This window comes from Falco biarmicus, chromosome 2, assembly GCF_023638135.1.
Source record: "Falco biarmicus isolate bFalBia1 chromosome 2, bFalBia1.pri, whole genome shotgun sequence".
Classification (NCBI taxonomy): Eukaryota; Metazoa; Chordata; class Aves; order Falconiformes; family Falconidae; genus Falco; species Falco biarmicus.
In genome coordinates, this window is record NC_079289.1 from 12382035 (window position 1) to 12406086 (window position 24052).

Here is a 24052-nt window from a genome sequence, read left to right on the forward strand (position 1 = left end):
TTGGTACACGCTCCTGCTGACTTCACCCTTACTCCACCATCCCCAGCACCCACCGACAGCAAAGGAAGCGGCTGCACAGGAATATCAGGATTTGGTATGCTTTATCTGGTTTCTGTAAAAGGTATCTGTGAAATGATGTAATTTATAAAGTGAACAGTATTTAGAAAATGGAATAAAGCTATAGAGCTCATGGAGTCAAGTAATGAAAAGAAGTCATCAAAAACATCCGTGCAATGGCACACTCAAACTTAAATTAGAAAACAGGCATGGTGAAAAAAAGGTTGTAAGAATAATTGAAAAAAAATAATCACCCAGATTCATTTTTTTAGTGTAATTTGGAAGCATTCAAGAAAAGGAGTAACACCTTTTTTTCCTTTTTAATTATACAGCAAGAATGTGCATTTCCCTCTGCCCCAGCTATTTCCCTGGGAACCATCTTTTGCTAGCATGGCTTTGCTGAATTTTTGAGTTTTCCTGGGGCAGGTGGATTGGAAGTTATGTGAGTGAGAAGTGACTTTTAAAAAAAATATCCAGTGTGATCTCTGAGAAATAATGATTTTCTGACCATCTTACTCCCCCACCCCCATACAACTAACAGACATAAAAATTAGAAGTATCTGTTTATAGTACAGTCTTTCTACACACACCAGCGTACATTTTTCCCCTTGAAATGAAGTGTGCCATCTTTATCTTCTATATAAGACGATTTGAGAACTGCTGCCGTTTAACACTGCATACAAAGCCGCTGTGAATAGGACAGCTAACTGAAAAAAAATGTGGTTAACCTTTTTTTTTTTTTTTGTTGGGTTAAACTCACAACAAAAAGGTAGAAACGTCCACTGATACAATTCCTATTAATCCTATATACATTTCTAAAATCTTTGTCTAGGATGTCTCCAACGTTAAAAGACAGTCCCCTTTGGCACCTCTTTAATTACACAGCAGACTTCATTCCCATATACTATGACCTTTAATAACAGTGCAATAGTGGGTTTAGTTCTACTAGAGTTGAAAGCATTATAACATTTTCCAGCTTCAATACTGAAAACTGTATTTTTTGGGTAAAGCTATTACTCTTCAGAGTTTTCAACTGTATCCACAGAAAATTGCAAATAAGTACGTGTTCTGTTAAGCTGAGCGAGTCAGTGTCCATATCCATACTTGTATACTCTCATAAATTTACTCCTCTTCAAAATTCAATCCCAAGAGATGGAGTTTTCTATAAAATAGATTACTTATTTGCATTATCATCCCAGAAAGAAAACAGGGGTTTAAAAGTTTTAGAAAGAACTTGCAGTTTCAGGCAGTACTTCAGAATATTAGACACTCTAGTCTAACGTATCAAGCAATGCAACACCCAGATTTCACCTCTGTGAAATATTTTTGGTTTGGTTTTTTTCAGTGGCACTGAATTTGGTGCAGATCGGAGGCAAGCCATCATTTACAGAGAAATATATAGGGTATGACTTGCATACTGCTTTGCATTTTCTTCACAAACTTCCACGGTCTCTCCTGTACAGCAAGCCAGAAATTACTTCACTCTTCTTGATGTTGCAGTGCTTTTGAATGGATCAAATTCCTCCTGCAATTTGTAAACAGATGTGTGTTACTAGAACTAGCATGCTTTCTGAGCCGTTAAAAGTAAAGCCACCGTTAGATTAAACTAGAAAGCCTGGTCATGTTTTTTGACAGCCCTGGTTTGCTGGTTTTGATATGAAAGAAATTATCCATTGATTTAAAAGTCCAGATCACAGATGTGCAGAGAATAGAAACTGAGTTTAAGTCAGTATGTTCAGAACAGCTACTTGAAATGAGGAACAATCTGTATTTCAAGTGTGACCTAGGAAAACATTATCATTACCTGCAGCACATACCTCAATGAAGTTATATCCGTATACATATCACACATCATAATTTACCGAGATGTGCATGAATCAAAAATACTGTTCCTTTTGCATGTTCAAGAAAACATTTAGGTTTGTATTTCAGGTACCACAAGAAGAGATAGCATAGTGGAGGGAAGGGACAAGAATGTAACATCTTCTCTGAAGTGGTCTGACATTGTTAAGGCTAGGATCCTGACCATACATGACAGTCTGCTAGTCTGTGAAAACTTACTGCACAGTATTTGACGGTATAATGTATATTTTATTCAGTCAAATACTGTGAATAAAGTTCTACTTGTTTAATTATGGAGGAAACCATTTCCTAGCAGTTCAAATATACAGCGCAAGAACAGACATCCTGAACTTGAAGATAGTGTTTTAGATTTTTTAAATGCATTTACATAATTTGCAACAACAATAAAATGTCCTGGAAAATAGCCATTTTTAAATGTAAAAAACCAAACTTATCCCTTTTTACAAGAATAAAATACATCAACAAACAAAAGGAAATAGCAAAGCACTAGAAGATCTTATGATTACCTCCTTCCCCCGGCAAAATAACCTGTTCCACACATTTCAGGAATGATAATTAACTGATTAGGAACTGAAAGGAAAAAGGACTGGATATTTTCCCGAGATCCCCTCTAGCCTGATTTTTTATTATTATGTATATATTGTAATTAAAGCTGGTTGCAATAATCCAGCCCTGTTAATGAAAAAAAATAATATTCAATTTTACTCTGAAATGTTTTATTCAAATAGCTGTAAAACAGTAAGCAATAGAAAAGAAAAAAAGACCACTATATACAATACCTCATCTGACTCAAAATCAACTCCTCTAGCTGTTTGGCTTTGTGAACCTCTTTTACTAAATGAAGGTGTACTTGACAACCTTGAAACATAGAAAGAAAAAAAAAAAAGAAAAAGCATCACCATGTTCTCAATTACCAGGCATTCCAATAACTTGCTCTTTCACTTAGATTTGGACCACCAATCCAGGATTAAGAATTAACAGAAATAGCAGTAAGTAGAACGATTCAAATGCTCAAACTAACAAATTAATTGTAAAGCTCTGACCTAGCTTATTTCAGTCAGGAGACCAATATAAGAAGGACATGGACCTGTTGGAGCAAGTCCACAGAAGTCCATGAAGACAATCAGAGGGCTGGAGCACTTGTCCTGTGAAGACAGGCTGAGGGAGCTGGGGTTGTTCAGCCTGGAGAAAAGAAGGCTCCAGGGAGACCTTTCAGTGGCCTTTCAAGACATTAAAGGGGGGATCTTACCCTTGTAAGAAAGATGGGGACAGACTTTTTACCAGGCCCTAGAGCAACAGGAAAAGGGGTAATGGTTTTAAGCTGAAAGAGGGTAGATTTAGATTAGGTATTAGGAAGAAATTCTTTACTGTGAGGGCGGTGAGGCACTGGCACAGGTTGCCAGAGAAGTTGTGGCTGCCCCATCCCTGGCAGTGCTCAAGGCCAGGCTGGATGGGGCTGGGAGCAACCTGGGCTGGTGGAAGGTGTCTGTGCCTGTGGCAGGGGGCTGGAACTAGATGATCTTTAGGTCCCTTCCAACCCAAACCATTCTGTGATCCCATGATTTATTGTTACAGAAAGATCAGCCACATTAACAGGTAAAATATTATATAAATTCCTAAGTAGCGTTACGACTTTCTTTAAAATCTGGTTTTTTTCAGGTAGTGGATCAGATCCCTGGACTCTGCTAATTGCCAATCAGAAATAAGGCAGCAATGGTAGCATTCATGAAGCAAACATACTGACCTTTGATTTACTTTGGAAGAAGGAACAATAGAAATATCTTCTAGGTCTGAGTCATCATCTATAATATCCTGAAAAAGTATATAATTTATAAAGCTTTTTCACAGAATTTATTCTTACAGAGACGTAGCACATAATACTAAAGTACTGTAGCACAGAGCCTTTGTTTTTTTTCCAGGTATATACCTACCTATTTATACACTTCACAGGGTTCCAAGGCTAGAATTGTACAACATACAAATACAGCACAAGTTCTGCTCTTCAGATCTTTGCTCTTGCAGAACCCCCCAAAATACTCATGCATATACACTCTGTATCTTAGACTATGGTCACAAATAAAACATGGTCCTTGTTTTTCTCAGACAAACATCACACCAAAAAAGGGTACAAAAGGTCTACATATTAACATGCAGAATCTTACTGCTGGAACTCATAGCTTGGGAACATCTGCTGGTTTTGGCTAACATTTTGACAATATATTTATTTTTCAAATCAAATGGCAGCAAAAGGCAGTGCAATTTCACTCATGCAAGATGCTTCTTACCTCAGAGTAAGATTTAGATGAATTCAAGGAGGGCTCTGGTTTCAAAGACCTAAAGGCTAGAATAAAAGAAATTTAAAAATTTTAAAGTGCTCACACAATAAAATGCGAATGACACTATATCATTCTTTTTACTTAAAATCTGTTTAGCATGCATTTCTTCTGTAAAACAACCAAGCAACCCCCCCCAAACCCAACCCAAAACCTTTGCTAGAGTCTGACAACCCAGGGATCTAACCCTCTGCACAGCAGCAAGTGCTTCCCACTCTGGCCGATTACTTAGGAGGAAGAGAAAAATATTACTATAATTGATATTCCTGTATGTCTAACAGTTTAGACATGAACATAACTGCTAAAATTGATTTCTCTGTAGTATTTCAGGTCATTTGCTGACCAACCTAAAATTTCGGTAATTTACTAATTAATTTAAAACTCGCTCTACCTTCAGGTATTTTGTGTGGGATTCATGTATAGACTTGCGAGCAGTATTTTTTTCTTTAATACTATCACCTACGCCATTTCCTCAGAGCTTTTCCTGTGTAGCAAGGAAGGGCTACTCACACATGCAGCTTAAATTGCAGGTAGATTTCTCTGCCCTAGTAAAAACTGGCATTCTTAAAACTTGCTACAATACAAGATTAAATGGATTTTCATTAAAGCTTACTAACTTGTGAACATCAGTGAAGTTTAACTTTTTATCCACTGAGGAATGTTCTGCACAAAACAGATGCCATTAAGTCACATTCCTTCAGGAACTGCATACAGTAAGATCTTTCCTATTTTCAGTTCTAGCCAGAAGCCCCTGACACATTTCATTTTAACTCATGACAGCAGGATATCCCTATTCTTTCTCCTCCCCTCTCCATTTTTCTTTCTCTCATCACTGTTAGCTATTCTATTTCATTAGAACCAGAAGAATCTCTCACAGCTGAATTGGACTGATAGAAATAAAGGCAATAAGGCACTTCATTAAATAAACACCTTCATTACAATCTGAGAGAGCAGATTAGAGTAACGGACAGATCAAAGGCCTACCATCCAGGATAGACATATTTTTGGCAGGCGCAGTTACAGGCTTGTAGGTTCTGCTGCTAGTAGCTGACTCTTGGCTAGTGTTTCCTGTAGGGATAATAAACAATATGGAAATCAGTCATTTGGGTTTTTTTCACCATTTAGTCTACTATTACTGAGAGGGAAGTCACTCAAAACCCTACATTCCTCTTTACTCCTTGACTTTTTTCCTTGAATCAAAGCCCTCCTTACACGCAGAAGAACTGCTCTGGGCCAAGTGTTCAAAGCTCCACAGACTCGGCCTCCTAACACTCCCCCGGGCTCTGACGGCACCACAAGTGTTGGAGCACACGCTCACTGAACTAGTTTAAAGGCACTAACCAAATCAGTCCTAAGGTGACTGCCTTTGTTTCAACTCATCCTGCTCTTAGACCTTTGGGCATATTACGGAGACAACTCAAAGCAGTACATTACTGCAAGACCCCATCGGTTTTTTTTAATTTTTATATATATATATATAATGGAAGTACTGCTACCACCGTAAAGTGCATAATCACACATAACCAAAAAGAGCTATTTACTTCATTTTGCTAGGAAACACTCCCCATTTTCTCCGTCACTAGAGACAATGAAGTCTCTGGTAAATTGCATTAGGAGAGACAATCTTCATCTCCTCTCTGTACTGATCAAATGCATTACCTTTAGCAGTAACCAAGGTTTATCCCTGCACTCCATTGCACAGACCTTCCCAACAATGCATCTGTTAAAGAGTCTGCTATGTTTCCATAGCTGGGAAGCAAGGTATTTTTCTTTTCATCACCCTGTGGAAAAGTCACAACTTAAGCCTCATAAGGCAGTCAACTGTACGCAATATGATACCAAAAATACCTGTGAAGAACTTTTTTTCCAGTAGAGTCCTTAAGTGACAAATTTCCACTTGATGGAAGCATCAGAACCAAGCTGCCTTTTCAAGAACTGCAGTACAAAGAAAGTGAAGTTTTTCTCACCTCTTCCCCTTCGAGATGAACCTCTTGCTGTTAAATTTTGTCCTCTTGCACCTCTTGCCCTTCCTCTTGCCCGACCCCTTCCTCGGCTCAGTGTTGCAGGAAGGCCATCATCTGAATCACCGGTGCCTTTCACTCCCATATCCATGAGTTCTTCATCACTGGAGGCGCTGACAAGGACTGCATCCTCAGACCTGTGGGCTCTAGCCCTGGTCATTGCCTGAAATGGAACAGTAAGTGCTACAGGAAAAAGAATCTTAAATGATGGAATGTACCACTGTTAAATCCTATTTGTGATATATACTTCTGAACCCCTGCGGCTTAGAACACCCAAATCCACAGCGTTATGGAAGGCAAGGAAGTCTGTCAAAAAGCAGGGACAGCCTTTAGTCTATTTAATTTAAGACATGCACATATAAAGTAGTTAGCTAAGCTCTGATAACAGAATGGAGCTAGTTAATATGATACACCGTCAGTGGAGTTTGGTGAACAGTTCAGGTCACCCTGTGTCAGATATGTACATCTGCTTGGAGGAAGCACCCTCTGGGCTCCATTGACTTCATCTTCACTGATGACAGTGGGTGCCTAGTTCATGTGAAGATATCTCAGACCAGAAGAACTGAATCTCACCCCAGGTGTCCTTTTTCTCAAAATTTCATTCCAGTCCCACATAGCTTGCAAAGACAAAGGAGCATCAAAGCTGTCAGTGGTTGGCAATTCTCTTTGGGAAGACATATGCAACCTAGATACGAATCTCTGGGAGACCCAAGACTACCAATGAGAACAGAATTACCTAAAGATTTACCGATAATAACAATTTGTTCCAGTAGTATCACTCAATACAGCCCATCCACATGTCCACTGGTGATGGGATCACAAATAGTTTAAGCTGACAGATCCCTGAAGATCACCTGCCTGGTCTAACCTCAGTTCAAAGCAAGAACAACTGAATGCTCAGGTCCACAAATTTGCACAAGAAAAGAGATCTCAAAAGCCAAATCAAACAGTAGCTAGGCACATATTATACCAAAGAAGATTTTAAAAAAGACTTACTTATCTTGCCTAGGCAGACAGGCACTTCTTGGCAAGGACCGTTTGAAGTACTGCTAAGTGACTTCATATGCAGAAGTCACCATTTCATTTTTCAGCCTATTTTCAAAATTCAAAGGAGTTACCTCATGAACTTCCTCATCCTCTTCGTCAGTGTTCTTTTTTCTGCTCTCCCTGAATTTTCGCACCTGATTATAAAAAAAAAAAAGTTCCCATCAAAATAATAGTCCATTTCATACAATCAAAACACAGTAAGTGAGAAGTCAAGCTCATGTGAGAGGCAAAAAAAGAGCACAGAATAACTGAAGAGTTTGTCTAGAGTCTTTTCATGCTGTCCTACAGTTTAAGAATCTCACATTCTATTAATAACTGGAGCTACATCACTGGGGAGAAAAAAGCTTGGGACGTGATGAAAAACAGGAGATACTGTGTTCAAGAGAAGGAGAGTATATGTAATTTGACAATAAGGGACAGTGAAATATGAATAACTGGAAAACAAGGGGTACAGATGAAGAAGCAAGATAGAAAACAATGGTATTGGGAAGAGACAAATGTTCAATACATGTGTAACTAAGAAAGCTCAACTTGTCAAGTATGTAAAAAGATATGATGGGTGAGAGGGAAAGATAGTAGTCCAAAATACAAACAAAACAAAAAAACCCAAAGTGGCACAGAAAGCCTACAGGTACTGATTGTCTACGGTCTCTTCCAAACCCTTGTGAATGAAAGCAATCAGAAAGAAAGCAGGTAGACACAACCTTCCTCTCCCCACCAGATTATTCTTTATGCAGGGCACAGTTAAGCTAAAGAACAACTTGTCACACAATGCTTGAATATTACAACTAAATACCTAGCCTCATGTGGAACCTCAAAAAGTTGTCAGAGAAGTCTATTAAGGCTTACTAGATACACATAATCCAGGTTTGTCTCTGGGAGACCCTGAGCCGCAAGCAGTTAGAAGCTTGTAGAGCACCTGAAGGATTAGTTTCCTTTATGCTTGTCCTGTTCTTGTACTCTTCCCTAAGCCAGTATGAAAGAGCTAAGAAGAGATTATATCTACATCTTTCTCACAGTAGTTCTACATATATTAGTGACATCTTTTCTACGCATGTGAATGCAAATAAAGTGAGAATCAGTACAAGCATACCTTGTATGTGAGAGTCAATACAAGCTTTTAAATTATGTATTTGAAACTTCATCACCATATTTATTAATTCCAGAAAATGACTAGAAGTGAGTTTGCACATGCTACACACATCACACAAATCTATTAAACCAGGTTTGAGCACTGTTTTTATTACTGTCTGTCTTGATCTCTCCTAAGGAATTAACACAGTATTACCTCTTCGTCTATTTTTGATTCCTCTGCATCAGCACAACGCTCCTTAAGAAACTTCTGTGTTTTTTCTAATTGAAATTTCACCAACTCTTCTATGGCATCTTTTTCGTCTTTGTCCACAAACTCCTGCACTGCTTCTCCCATTCCTCTTTCAGTTAGAAGTGAAAGCTGTCCTTTCTTCATAATTGGGGAAAACATTTTGTTAAGAAGCATTTGTCATCAAAGAAAGTGAGTAATATTCCTCCGGTTTCAGATAACTATTACATTAACTTGGTTCCAAAATCGGTAACATGCATTCAAGATTTCAATCAGATAAAAGCACAGTGATAAGCAAACATGTTACCCATCATAATATAGTTACAACCATCTGGCTACTAGCACGTTACACCTACCTAACCAAGTATTTTCAAGACTCAAAGAAAAAAGCTTCATAGACAGTAAAGAAACTATAATGCTAGCCATATCTAAAATGTATTGTTGAGAGAAGGTAAACTGTATTCTTTCCTAGTTCCCCTCTCTTATTCAAGCTAAAGTTAAGACCAACTTGCAGAGACATAAAAACGCTATTAAAAACAGGCTCTGAATTATTATGGATTCCAAATTAGTTTCACTGTCAAATTCTAACATTAAAAAAATGGCAGTTACATAGCAGGGCAAATTATTACAATGAAGCATCAAGAGCTATTAAACAGAAGTCTTACTCTATTGAAATGCAATTCTATAAATACCAATAGTTCTCATATGTTCACCAAGTGAGATGACATTCATCAAGATATTCTACATTAAGGTATTACTACAGACACTAATTAGTAATAGTAGTAGATGCTACTGGTGGTGTTTCGCAGACACTCTCTTCTCTACCCTCCTTCCCAATACAGTAAGAAGAGACATTCTGAGAATGAAACTCCCACATGGGCAGTATTGTTTAAATAGCAGCCTCTTTTGTCTAAATTACAGCACAGACAATTGATTAGTAATAAGCATTATATAAGCTTATCAACTATTTTTGATCCTTCCAGGTGTCCTTTAGGAACTGTTTTGAGGGTTGCATCAGAAACATAAATCCTTTCCTGAAATAATGCTGCACCGAGGAATAAATTTTACAGCGATTATAAAATATGAAGTTTACAAAAAAGTAAGGTAAGGATCTCAAAAGACCGAGTGATTGTAATGACACAGAACATTCACATTGACTTTCAGCAATTAAGCTTTCTCCCAAAGAAAAAAAAAAAAAAAAGCAAGCTTGCTAAAAGAGATAAATGGCAGTGACTTTAATTCCCAGGCCTCAGCTTACCAGCAACACCAGAACTGAACAAAGTCTGGTACTTGTTAGGTGGTTTTGGTCTAAATTTTTTTAAACATTCAACTATGGCCCTGTGCCACCTCAGGGTCTGAGGGCTCATTTGTTTCCCTAATCAGACAAGATCAGGTGTCTAGCAAAACCTAAACCACAAGCTACCTTAACACAATTTTAAGACCCCTATCATCCTTTTGGGGCACAATATGCTTTCCCCCTCCCCTCCTTCTTTCATTACCACTGTTAACTAATATATTATCCCCCTACTGCAAGCCTTCCCAGAACACCAACAGACTCTTTCCAGTCTTTACAGATGTTGAGCTGCTGAACAGGCCGCAAATGCAGGGACCAGTAACTGAGCTGTTTATACAAGAGCATACAAAGTGGGAAGATGGTGTAACAGGGATGTTCTGTAGAATAAGGGAGGAAAAGAGAGTAAAAGCAAAATTTATTCTTCACAGAATAATACAGTGCCCTGTCTCTGACACTGCTACCGCTCCCCATGGGATTTAGGGTTGGCACATGTTTGACAAGTACCTACTTCTGAACTAGTCACCCTGGGTTCCCTTATCATATTCAGAAGGCAAACAGCCCTTCCAGGGCATGATTTATGCCATCCTAGTACTGACACCTAATGTGTCTAAAGTTAGGCAAGATGATATAATCTGGGGGATCTTTACCTCAGGAATCCTTGCTCTAATGACCTTCTATAAGGCATGTTCTGAAGCAGCTTCTGAAAGTTACGGTTGATCATGTAAGCTCATGCATTTAGGCATCTGACTCGCTGATGAGTATTTTTTACCTCTGAGAAGTTACTGCCCTGGTCTTGGGAAAGGGAAATAGATCAGGTTTAATGGAAGGGTAGAGAGAAGGCAAACTACTGGGGGGGCTCTCTTCCTTTTCCCCGCTCTGCTTTAAATATAACGTGGAATTGCACTATGTCTGAGGACACCAATACACTGCAAAGTTAATAAGCTATTCCAAGTCAGCTGGTCACTGTAAATGGTACAGCCTCACACTGACCCTACAGTGTATTAAGGTAGCTTCTCACTCACAGCATGCTGCTCCTGTAAGAACATGACACATCATTTAGTACAGGGCAGACACCACAAGTTCACATGAAGGGTCACCATAATGTTCTCACACCAGCATGTGTTCAGGTACCCTATATAACATATATACAACAGTTACCTATTAACCTAAGACATACACTTCATACAGGAATTCACATACAGTTATGTAGAAAATAGATTCACTTCTTGATGAATGTCAAAGTCTTTTAAGGGTACACTACTTGCATTAAGGAAGAAAAAAAGATTAAAAAACTATATTTCACTAAAAAATATTTAATAAAAATCATAAAAGGTAGATACCTTCTCTGCTGTCTGAAAATATTGTTTTACAAGGTCTTCTACCCTCAGTGTCATCTCCTCAGAAGCAGGTCTGCCAAGCCGTTTTCCAAAATTAAGATCACTGTCTAGAACAGAAAAGCATGGTGGCACTGTCACCCACATTTGCAGCTTTTAATTATCATCCCACTGACAGTAATAAGATGCCTATGTTAACCTTTTTTCCTAACAATTGTGAACCCTTTTACATGTAAAGGTTTTTTGTTCTAATTGTAGTCTGTTCTCTGGAAACACAGGTAAATATAATAGATGTGATAATTGTACAAGACAATTTCACGTCTAGCAGATACAAAGTGTTCTTCTAACTACCAAATGACTGGAATTATAAATTGAACACTAAGTCCTGAAGGTTATTATAATTGAAATCTAGAAGATCACAAATGGAAGAAAATCAAAGGACTCAAAGCATAAGGGTTGGGGGTTTTTTTTTGCAAGTAATGGTTACTAGAGAAGAAATTTTCCTCCAAAGCACACCAATTTATTTACAGTAGAAAATGCTCTTAGCTCATTAAAGCTGCCCCCCCATTCTTGGGCAGCAAGATAGGAGTGACAGAGGGATGAAAGGGATAATCACCTGAGGTTACCACATACCATGCAAAGTAATATCAATGGACTACAGACTGCTTCCAGACATCCAGATGTTGTTTTGTTAGCCTTGCTATATGCAAGCAGCTATGACAAAGGAAACAACAGTAACTTCTGCACTCATGAAGTCTTTACATCACCTGTACTGAACCACACCATTATGTGCACATGTACTGACAACTCTCCTTTATTAGCTACCTCCCTTGTATTAGGGGACATCTAATAAAGCAATGCAAAGAACCATAGTATTGTTTTTACATCCTCTTCTTGAAGCTGAGATGCACATTAACTAGGAAAAAGTAAAACACTTTGATGAAACATGGTGACAGATGTGGTAGCTATCTGGTATTCTCAAAATGTTAATGAGATTACACAACTGTTAAAAAAACCAGAGCAAAATAAACCAAGATTAATACAACATAATTAAAAAAAGCCTCACTAAAAGCAGGTTTTATTAATGAAACATGATGTTTTGAACTTTATAAAATTGACAGTGTACGTAAAAACTGTCAATGGAATTTGAGTACTTACAAAGCACTAGGATTAACAGTTCTTTAGCACAGTATGTTCTTGTGCAAGCTGTATCTTCATTAGTGACTATTACAAATCCAGTATTTGGGCAACATCTATTAAACATTTATTAAAAATTCTAGGCACAGTGAGAAATGCTACAATAGTAACAGCTATTATTTGTTTTCCACAATTGCTTGAATAGAGACATACCTGGAACAGACAAGCCAAGAGCACCTCATACACATGATTAATTAGGGCAAACAAAATGCTGTCGTACACTCGGACCTTTTTTTTTTTTTTTTTTTGGAATACAAACATCTCTCAAACCCATCCCTCTCCATTACTATTTTAGGTATAAACAAATTAATTGCTACTATGCTACTACAACAAAAGTTAAAAAACAAAAGGAAAAAGCACAACACCCATCTCTTTTCCTGCAGAGTGCCCCAAACCAACCAACTCACTCTGAGAAGCCTCAGGAGTGAAGTGTTTAATGCCTTTCATGGTACTTATCATAGAATCATAAAGTAACTCAGTCTGGTATGGAGCTATATGTATTACCATAAGCAACTTAATAAGGTTTGAGGCTGAAGAAAAAGGAATTATTTATCAATAACTGTCAGAAGATGCTGTGCTGAACATGAGAATTTTAGACAAACCCAGAAACAGAACAGAAATACCTGTGCAATATATATATTAAATGCATCTTTACTCCTTCTATAACATATTAAGATGGCAGACACCAAGGCTTTGCAAGTGCTGGGCAACTAAATGAAGGAAGAATAATGAAAACCAAAGCAAGTCAATGATCCCTTCTTTTATATTTACCTTTTTTCTCTTTTTGCTCACGCCGCCTGAAAAAGTGTATGATGTCTTTTGGGTTAGCCACCCTGTCCATGTACTTCTGGCTAAAACGATGGACACTGAACGGTTCAAAGCCACCCGCATAATCAACCTAAGAGAGGAAAGGAAAAACTTAGATGTGAAACACCCAGAAGTAGAGAAGCCACACAAATCAGGATTAGTTTCTTACCCTTCAAGGGAAAAATTAAAGTAAAATATAAGTCAACCTAAAATTAATGCTTTACCATACTATGCAGAACAGTTAATGAATAATAATAGCCCATAATAATATTAAAAAAAAATAGCTAATAACAGCCCAGATTCATAACTTGTTCTATTTACTAGTCTTCAGGAGAGTCTCCATAAATTAGGTTAGGAACAAACACAGGATAATATGACCCAAGAAAAACTGTAAATAGCCACTTTTGATGCCCTTACTCAGGCCAGAAGTGAAGTACACCTATGACCAATCTTATCCTTTACTGTAGAATACTGGTTATAAGTAAACAGAATCAGGTATAAAGATTACTTATATTTGCCTGTACACAGTAAGAAATTTTATATATTATGTGTTTATACAAAAAGCATAACTTTGCCTTGAAACTTCTCACAGTAACCTTTCAAAACAAAGCAATCCAAACCAAACCATTTCTCACTCGTAATCTTATGAGAGGCTTCTCTGGCTGGCGTGGATTTCCCAAGCGTTCTCTTTCTGCATTGTCCAGTATCAATTCAACCTGTGAAGCAGAATTCAAAATTCAGTTCCACTTTGTTCTCTTATAGATGCCTGAACCCTTCTGGTATAACTTAAAATACATACAGCTGCAGGGGGCAGAGCTACAATAGTAAGTATTTCTAGAATGTGCTCTCATTCCTGAACAGACATATAAACCAGTATCCAGAAAAAAAACACAAGAACAAGTGAGAAAAAAATCACAATGAAAGGCTTATCTTTCAGTTATAGGGCAGTCTGGCAGTATCTACGTCACTGATCTCTCATACTATTTTACTTTATAGCTATCATCCTTTGCTAAATTTCTAGTTCCGGGGAAAAGCAGGAAGAAACTTACACAGACTGAAGAATCAAGAGCAATTAATAAACGTGCCTAGTTACTTCTGCCACTTCGCAGAATCACAGAATGGTCAGGGTTGGAAGGGACCTCTAGCGATCATCTAGTCCAACCCCCTGCTAAAGCAGGGTCATCTAAAGCAGTTGCTCAGAGTCACGTCCAGGCAGGTTTTGAATGTCTCCAGAGAAGGAAGCCCCACAGCCTCTCTGGGCAGCCTGTGCCAGCACACAGCCCAGCTCTCAGGGTTTAGGTGCATGTATTTGTGCTGTTTCCAAAGTGCACACCCAACCAACACCCACTCTTAGGCAGGGGGTTTTGTACAACAATGATACGGAGCCCCATAAAGGCAGTTCCAGCCTACTTTAATAAGTTATCCCAGTCAAAGAATCTGGAAGCTAAGGCTGCAGTGAATGTCATGGAATTAGCTTCCTATGGAAACACTGACTAAGTTCATCTCAAATAACATGGGGCAAGACACAAGATTTCTCATCTTCCAGTCTTAAAACCAGTCACAGATCCTACTCCCTGTCCATACAGTTATCCGTATACTGTTAGCATTACAAGTTACCTTTTCCATGCAGAATGCTTGTATTGCCTGAGTTACTTTCGGATTGTCGGGATTAAAAAGATCTGGATGATCAGCTAGAACAATATCCTCTGTGTGGAAAGTTCGCACTGTCTCTAGAGCAATCTTCTGCATTTTCATTTTTTTCCCTTTAACATGCAGCAAACCAATGTGTCTAGAAGGAGAAAGGTAACTTACTAGAAGAGAGCTATAGCATAAAGATTTGTTTTAGATTAATGTTTACTTTCCGGGGCAAAAGTTTAAAAGCTATAGGAAGTTCTCAGAACTTCAGTTCTATTGTATTTAGATTTTGCTTGTTCCATACACAAGCACATGTACACAGTTCCTTGTATTCCAACTTACAAGGGTGTAACTCCTCTTAGATGTTCCATTTGCTTCAAATGTTAGGTTTAATCCTAAATAAAGCGAAAGTTATTTTAGGCACTAATTCCATCTACTTAATTTGTTACGTCTGAAGCTAACCCATGCTATAACACAAATCCTTTCATATTTAGAGGAAATATTTTTCCTTTCTCAACACAACACATGAGAGACATAAGGCAAGGGATAAACAAGAAGAAAAAGAGAAGATCACATACTTCCTCACAGCTTCTCCAGGGGACAGAGATGTCACCACTGAACTTCCTGGCTGAGTAACATAGAAACGTTGCTGTTCATTTTGAGATGGAGCGATTTTGCACTCATGTTCATGACCCCACACAACAAGATCAATAAAGTCAGCTAAAAACTGCTCTGGAATGTAGTTGGTAGCTCCATGTTTGCTCCTGTTAAAGAAAAGAGAAAAATAGTTAGAATGTGTACAGTCCTGGGTGGACAAAGAGGGAGTGAAGGAGGTGTGATTTAAAGTGATACAGAAACTCCAGCAAAAAATATCTGATATACATTTAATATCTGGTACTCCTCACATTTCTTCCGTACACAATTGTTTGGTTAAACAAAAAGGCAGCTTACACAGCTCATTCTTTTCTGCTCCCATCCTTTTATACGGATCTCCCTTTTCTTAGTATTTGGCTTGTAAGACTTTAGGGGTTTTTCTGTACAAGTGCTTTCATAGCACCTCATGGCCTTTTTCGGGGTTTGTTTTTTGGGTTTTTGTGGGGGTTTTTTTGTTTGTTTGTTGTTGTTTTTTTAAATGGTGGGGTAAAAAGCACTGAATTAGACATGGGACACACCACCTCCCATCCCCTTCCAGAAGGCAGAGGAGATGGAGGATGAGTGAGCTCCATCAGCCTACTAGATAGAGATCAGTACACAGGATGATCTGAGCTGTATTTGTTTACTTCTGTCTCACCATTACTTGCACATAAGGATTGCATTCTTATTCAGGAAAAATTGTAAGAAAGGAATTCCGCCTGTTCCTACTACCACTGCTGGGAGAAGTGTGTAGGCAGAAAGAACATGTTACCTATCCTCTGTTCAAGAGAACCTGCAAAGTATAACAGTGCAAGGGAAGATATGGTACTCGTCAAATTATGGTTCAAACAAGGATAGAAAATACAATACGAAGTTTAATGCTTTCAGCTCTAAGCAGCACACAAGACTAAACTATAGGCATATTATACTACAAACCCTGCGCTGCCCCTAATTATAAAAGCTTAGGAAGCAGTTTCCCAACATCCCTAACTCATTTATTTACACTCTTTTCCTTTATGATTCTTCTGCAAGAAGAGCTGTAAAACAATGCTTTCATTTGGGAAAATCTTAAGAGACCAGCTACTCACAAGAAGCACCAACTAGCATAGCTGGCTTTCTCACCTACCCTTCTCAAGGCAGTTTAATGAAGTAACACAACAGATTTAAAAATCACTGAAATTCATTCAATACTGTCACCTATTTTGATGGATCACAAACAAGTTAAACCAACTATCTTCATCTTCCCTTGGTCTCAGCATGGTTACTTGTTTATTGACAAACATACGATACAACCTCTCATCCGGAATCGCTCCTGGAATGGATAAAACAAAACATTTAATCATTTTTGTGTGGTAAACAACTCTTTTATTTTATAGCATTTTTATTAGCAACTCTATTAAAAAGATCATGAAGAATACAACTTTGTGGCCAGATCAGATCTTCATTTTCATGACCTAAGAAGTCCGAGGCATGATTATGAATTTGAACAAATCAAAGTATAAATAGGCTATTTTACTACATAGACTTCTGAAAATCAGACATTTTAACATTAAATCTACCTTTAAACAACTGCTAAAAGCAGTTTCATTAACTACTACATCTGGTTTAAGAACCCTTGCCAGTTTTCTGTGCCAAATAACTGCCTAAGGGCAGAAATAAAAATATTAGAAGAGGCGTTTTGTTTCTTGTTGACAGAGTAAGAAGTATATTTTGTTGTAGGGTGGCATCTAAAAACAGATCGTACTGAATAGAGATGGAGTTCTTAAAAATACTTTGAAGTTCTCTACAAAACAAGAAATAAACCATGAATTCTGCAAAGTCTGTGCTTTCCCACACAGCACGAAAAAGCCTGCAGTACTTCTGAACTGTTTGTCAATGATTATTTCCTTGATGTTTTTAACAAGGACAAAAAAAACCCCAAACCATCCATATCCAGGGTACACGACGCATTTTAGTAAAACCCCATATGGAGTTGACATATTTTGTATAAGAACAAGTGCTCTCTAAATCAGACAAAGTTAAGAGGGTATATAAATCTGGCACAAGCTCAAAGAAACACCACATGAACATTTTCATGAAGAAACACCCATACTTTTGAAAGTTGTTGAATTTCCCATGAATATTTGGGGTATTAAAAGTTCAAATGCTTTTTGAAAACTTTTGTATTGTGGCATTAGAACCTTCACTACTAACCCTTAGAACATCTAGTAAGCATTTAAAGTATCTCATTAAACACATGAAATCACAGCCAACTAGGACTTAACTTATAGCTATAAAGGTTGCTTGGAAATAAGTGTTTAAGTACTCATGACTGGACGTAAAATAAGGGGGAAAAATTAAGATCTTAATAGTTAACTTCTCCAGATGAAAACAGTCAAACATAACCATTCTAAGTAAGAAGTGAGGGTAGAGGAGAAAATAGAAAGCGACAAAATGAAGTTGAAAACCTACCATAGAATACCTTTAAATTATGAAGCTCTTTGTAAGCTTCTTTAAAGAAACTGAGGTTACCTGTGACAGATGTTACTTATGAACCACTTCAGGTATGTCAGACATTAGCTTTCTGCTCCGACAGTTTGTTTTTAAATATAACCAAAATGTCAAGTGAACACACAATGTTTAAGTTTTACCTGAACAGGAGGAAGTAAACTTAATACACAACAGTGAGAATTTAAGAGTGTCATTGCCCTGATTCAATACACAGGCACTATCTATGGCTGACTTAAGCAGGGTTCATTTAAGGCCAACAGAAGTATGGAAATGAAGTTACCGAAGGATTTATTTTAAAATTTAAAAAAGCAAACAAAAAAACTCCTGTCAGCCAGTGACAACAACAGGAGGAGAAACCTGACACTGTGACAGAATGATACACTTTGATTGAGCATTACTTAGGCTTTCATGTTTGTTGCAGCTCTGTTTGTTCCAACTTAATTTAGACCTATTGAGCTTCAGTAATACATGAACAGTGTAGCCACAGTCTGGCAGCCTAATACTTACCCAAGCCATACAGAGCAATTTTTGTTCTACCCTTACGCAATAAAATGGGACTAATATCTATTTTCTCCACAGAAGTTGAACGTCCAAAGTGATTCAACAATCCTGCACAGCTTAAAATATCCAACGCACATAGCGCATCTGCCTGTAGAAAATATTAAGAAACAAATATAAAAAATTTTAAATGAACATTTAATCTTTAAAGTATAAGTGAAACAGACTCAAAAGGGACAAGTAACTTCTGTGGTTGAAAAACCCCACCACACATATTAGTTTCGGTTTTCAGTACTCATGGGTATTGAAGAAAATCCCTTTTCCTTACAAGTTTTGTTTCATTTGAACAACATGAAATTAAATATTAAATCATTCAGAAAAACAAAAACAAAACAAAAAAACCCAAACAGTCAAAGTCTAAATTACTATAGAAAATTATCTGGTTAAGCTAACTACTTCACAGTGAGTCCAAAGTTAAACTTCTGTTGTTAAAACACTCATCTCCATGATACACTGCTATTTGAGATAAAATGCAACATTTTTAATTCAACACACACACTTTGCTGCTTTCTAAAAGTAATTTTCCAACTTACTTTTAGTAGCTGATTTTTAAACTAGCATTTCATCATTATTAGATTATATTCTTTGAAAATATAAGATTCATATCAATTGCATATGCACAAGTCCAAATATCAAAATTCCCCTTCTTTAAGAAAAAGGCTTTCAGTCTCAACAGATAGGATTTGTATTAGAAGTTTTCTGAAGGGCTGCCATTTCTTGGTATGAAAAGTGATTCTGTTCTCAATGAGAGAAATCTACATAAATTCAGAATTTAAACATAGTTCATATGGATCCCTTAACTTCTTTCCTCCCTCTTTTTTAATGTCATGCTTAACCTGTCACTAACTAATAGAATTCCTAAAGATACACAAAATATTTACGTGAAGAGTGGAGCAACTGACTAAAACTAGCCTGTTCTTCAAGAACGGTATTTCTATACAATCTCTATTTCTATAATACTATTTTTGTAATATAACAGCCCAGTACACAATTATGATCATATTTACCCCTGTGGGATCATCATGATTGCCATGAATACTAAAAATTGGCATAGAAATGTTGAGATTCCCATCCTGATAATTCACCCATGGAAACCTGAACAAGAAGAGGAAAAAAAAAGTATTTTTTTTTTAATTACATTTTTTAGAAGTTAAAAGCTAATCTGCAAAGTTGTGGAAAATTCTCAATATTCTCTTCAAATTAATGTCACCAAAAATATATTATGACAGCAGCACAAATGAGTACTATGTGGCTATGGATAAACTTAAGCTACACAATGTAAGAGGATTCTTATTCATGGACTGGAACAGCACTTCCCACTGTGAACAGGCTAGTAAAAAGATCCTGTTTTTTAGGGCAAGCCCAAACAGAATTGCACAACTTGTTGTGAGGTATGTGCAAGAGGAGCAGACTGAGCTGTGCAACCTTTGTTTGCACACAAAGAACTCTGCCAATTTTACCACAGCAATTCAATTAAATTGGTTTATTTGCATTGTACTTGCAGGATAGAAACTATAGATTACATAAATGTATCAACTGTCACAACACATCCAGAAGTTTCTTAAAAAATTCTGTGCATTCCATTATAGACTTAGATTACAAAACATGACAAGTGAAGTCATCCTGTAAACTGTACCACACAAACAGGCCTAAACTTCAAGGTTCCAGTCATGGAGGATAGAAATCACAAAAATCACAATGCATTCACTCAATGTGCAAACCAAACCTTATACCGTAATTTATAGGAACATACTTACTTGCTATAATGAAAATTAACTGCCTGATCACTCAAAATTTCAAACTGAACAGGACGATCACCCATGCAGTATTTTCTTAGTGACTCCAAACAAGAGTGTACTGTTTTTCTGGAAGGTTTGTTGTCATGAAAAAGGTCCCCACCTAATAAAACAAAGTCCACCTGTACATAACAAAAAGTTGCATTATATTAATACAACATTCTGTATTACCTTGAAAGACTTCAAAACAAATTGTTTAAATTATTTCTTCTAAGGAGTTCCATGTATCTCCTCATATCTGGACTGCTAGGTAAAACAAGCTGGTAGTTGTCAACACAGTATTTAACTTCCTCATGAAAGAAACATTAACTGAAGTTATTCATTAAAACAAAATCAAACCAAAAAAGACCCATTTCTGAAGAGCTATAGGAAAAAATAACCGAAACAATTGAAAAAAAACCCCAACAAAAATTCCAGTGAAGTGTTTTAATAAGGGTCTCCAGATTGGCTCCTGAACATTTTCTTTGAAAGGCACAAAGAGATACATTATCTTTTCATTGCTGTGATGGCAAGTGGGAAGAAAGCAGTAGCTATCACCACATTACTTTGAGAAGTGTCCTGGTTTCAAATGGGACAGAGTTAATTTTCTTCCCAGTAGCTGGTGCAGTGCTGTGGTTTGGATTTGGTATGAGAATAACGTTGATACTACACTGATGGTTTTGGTTGTTGCTGGGTGATGTTTATACTAAGTCAAGGACTTTTCAGCTTCTCAGACCCTAGCAGCAAGAGGGCTGGGGGAAAATTGGGAGGAGACGCAGCCAGGACAGGTGACCCAAACTAGCTAAAGAGGCATTCCATACGACAGAACACCATCCTGAGTATATAAGCTGGGGGAAGTTGGATCACAGCTCAGGGACTGGCTGGGCGTTGGTCAGCGGGTCGTAAGCAATTGTACTGTACATCACTTCTTTTTTTTCCTTCCCTTTGGATTTTATTTGTCTCCTCCCTCCCTTTCATTGCAATTGTCATTATTATTTTATTAATAATTAAAATAACTCAATCCTTGAGTTTTACTTTTTTCCCCAATTCTCCTCCCCATCCCTCTGGGGTGGGGCTGAGGGGGGAGCGGGGCAGGGTAGAATGAGCAGCTTTGTGGTACTTAAGTTTCCAGCTGAGGTTAAAACACGACAAGAATGCACTAGCTGAGTTTCCGTATATATTAGGCTTTTGAAAAAGCATTAGGGAAAAAAAAACCAAAAAAAACCCCTCTTCATCAAAATTACAAATAATTTCACTAAGAAACTTTCAATCCTTAAAAACAGATTTATAGAATAGAATCATATTATAGAATCCTAGAATCATTTAGGTTGGAAAAGGATAGAGTAGAACACTGCTTGTGGTCCTGGTCCCTTAACCAGTCATCCCAAGGCCCAGAAGCCTCCCAACTGCCCTCAGACTTCATGTTGCACCTTCATTGCTGCCTGCCTGAGAAATCAGCAATGGGTACTAATCTGAGGGCTGCACCAGGGTGGGAAGGTTTCTCTTCACATCTTTAACCCGGGCCCCAGGGAGGCCGCAGCCTTCCCTAAGAAGTGGGTTCGGTCTGTGCACTGGGCCTTCCGGTCCCATCAGAATGGAGCCTGCTGACAAGGACCCGTCTTTTGCTCTTTATGAAGCAGTTCTGACGCAGGGTGTAGGCTGACTTAACCTCACCGACACCGCTGTGTTAGAGGAACCATCGTCCCCGTTATTGTTCGGTTCCACCTGCAGAGCCTCACGCCCATCACGCAAGGGCACCTGGGCAGGTGGGGCGGCCACAGAGGGGACGTGCCTGATGCGCCAGGCAGGGACTTGTCAGCATTGCCCCCTGTGTGCTCAGCCAGGCAGAGAGAGGATGGGGAATCCTCTGTACCACGCGTCCTGCCTGCCTGGACCCGCACAGGTCACACTAGCTGCTCTTGCATGAGCTGCAGGCTCCTAGCAGCACTCTCTGCTCCCCTGGCGTGGGAATCCCACTGCACACCACACTGGAGCACTCCACTGTCAATCCTGTCGGCACCGGAGCTGCTCATCTCAGCAACTCAACACCTCCTAACTTTTTTTTCTACTTTCCAAGTTGTCTAAAGACTTTGTATCATTACCCTTGCTCTCCATAATCACCTTCCCTTACCGCAGGGACACATCTTCTCCAAATACTACTGGAACTAGTGTAGGCAATCTAAAAACACCATTAGTCCAACCAGTGTCATAATTTAAGAAAAATGCTCTCAGAAAGGAATAGGCGTTCCTTTTACTAAACAGAAACATTACTGTTGGAATAAATAGTTTAGTAATATCAAATTAAATGACTAAAGATTGAACCAGGACTAAGCTTTATAGCTTCTGGCAGGTTGGAATGTACTTTGCATGGTCTCACTCCTTCACTTTCCAAAAAGCAGTACTTACTTCATTTTTCTGAGCATGCTCCAGAATTTCATTAAAAGTTACGAATGTGTCATTTCCACGCACTGGATCCTTCTCCAAATAGCCAAGATGAATATCAGTAGCAATAAGTATTTTAAAGGTATCTTCGTCATCCCTGAATAAAATAGGAAAATGTGTGTTGAGGGAAATATACTTAAGGATTTCAACACCAGCTTTCTTAAGGTAACCTTTTCTGTCTGAAGTCATTAAACACACAGGAGATTTGTTAATAAAACTCTACTAAAATATCACTCCTGTCAATATTCTCAAAGCATTTCACTACTTTTATTGTAAATAGCCCTTCCTTCACCAAACCAACCAGTTTGACGATTTGGTTTTCCCAATCAGCCTACTCTAGCAGAGGCTGCAACCACCTCTCTGAAATATTTAACAAAAAGCTAAAGAATCCTTTGTATGTCTTCTGCCTTTAAAAAAATCTTGGTAAGCAAACACTCGATTTTTCTCTTTGTACATATGATCGTAAGGACCTGAGGGTAAACCCAAATGATGACCTTTGCTGTTCTCAACTCATTCCAAACATACAAAAGATTTGTTATATGATATGACAGAAGAACACAGAGCTGTAGACAGCAGCAGCTTACTGGGAGTTGATGGTACTCATCTTGGTTCCAAGGCTCCTCACAAACAGGCTCTGGACTCAGGTCAGGAAGTCGGTTCCGACCCTCGTAGATACTAAGTAAAGCCAGAGAGACAGGAACAGAACCGAATTAGAATGAACGGCACAGCGAGCTGAGCCGCCAGTTACCCAGCCTTTCACCGGCAATTACCCTCAGGATAGGGAAAGCCCCTCGCTTGGTTTAACCATCTCCAACCGCACCAGATGCGGGGCCGCCCCGCCCGCCCGCCCCCGCCCCGCCAAGGCCACCCGGAAGCGCGAAAAGAAAAGGGATTTCACGGGAACGGCTGCAAAACGCGGCGGGGCAGGAGGCGGGCGAGCGAGGACAGCGGCACCGGGTCCCCGGGACGAGCGCGACCGCCAAGAGGTTCAGCATCAGCGAATAGTAACGGCGGCGGCAGCCGGCCCGCTCCCCCGCCAGAGCGGCCAAGCAGAAGCCGAGCGGGGAGCCCGAGGCCCGGCGCAGCGCTCACCCCGCGGCCTAGCGCGGCCGTTTCCATGGCGCCGAAGGGGGCGGGCCCGCCGCCGCGGCCCATACGCTGCTCTCGCGAGAGCCGTCTCGTTCAAAGCGCGCGCGCTGGCGCCCCCCCGCCGCCTCTCCCGCGGGGCCGCCGTGGTTGGTCAGC

At 38.8% G+C, this 24052-nt stretch overlaps 1 protein-coding gene across 2 annotated transcripts; it reads right to left on the reverse strand.

Moving 5' to 3' along the window:
• Positions 1–84: 84 nt before the first annotated feature.
• Positions 85–24027, reverse strand: MRE11 (MRE11 homolog, double strand break repair nuclease). Of its 2 annotated transcripts, none has more exons than XM_056328153.1 (20): positions 23900–24027; positions 23392–23482; positions 22772–22904; positions 20348–20508; positions 19598–19685; positions 18540–18681; positions 16740–16854; positions 15488–15673; positions 14892–15063; positions 13910–13990; positions 13239–13365; positions 11277–11380; positions 8610–8783; positions 7393–7455; positions 6221–6437; positions 5238–5321; positions 4206–4261; positions 3665–3732; positions 2700–2778; positions 85–1582 (listed from the first exon to the last, which is right to left on the reverse strand). In XM_056328153.1, exons 2-20 carry the CDS (start codon positions 23409–23411, stop codon positions 1532–1534), a joined length of 2121 nt encoding a protein of 706 aa, XP_056184128.1. In that variant the 5' UTR covers positions 23412–23482; positions 23900–24027; the 3' UTR covers positions 85–1531. The 2 variants fall into 2 exon arrangements, with proteins under 2 accessions (XP_056184128.1, XP_056184129.1); XM_056328154.1 differs by lacking the exon at positions 23900–24027 and adding an exon at positions 23578–23739.
• Positions 24028–24052: the final 25 nt, after the last annotated feature.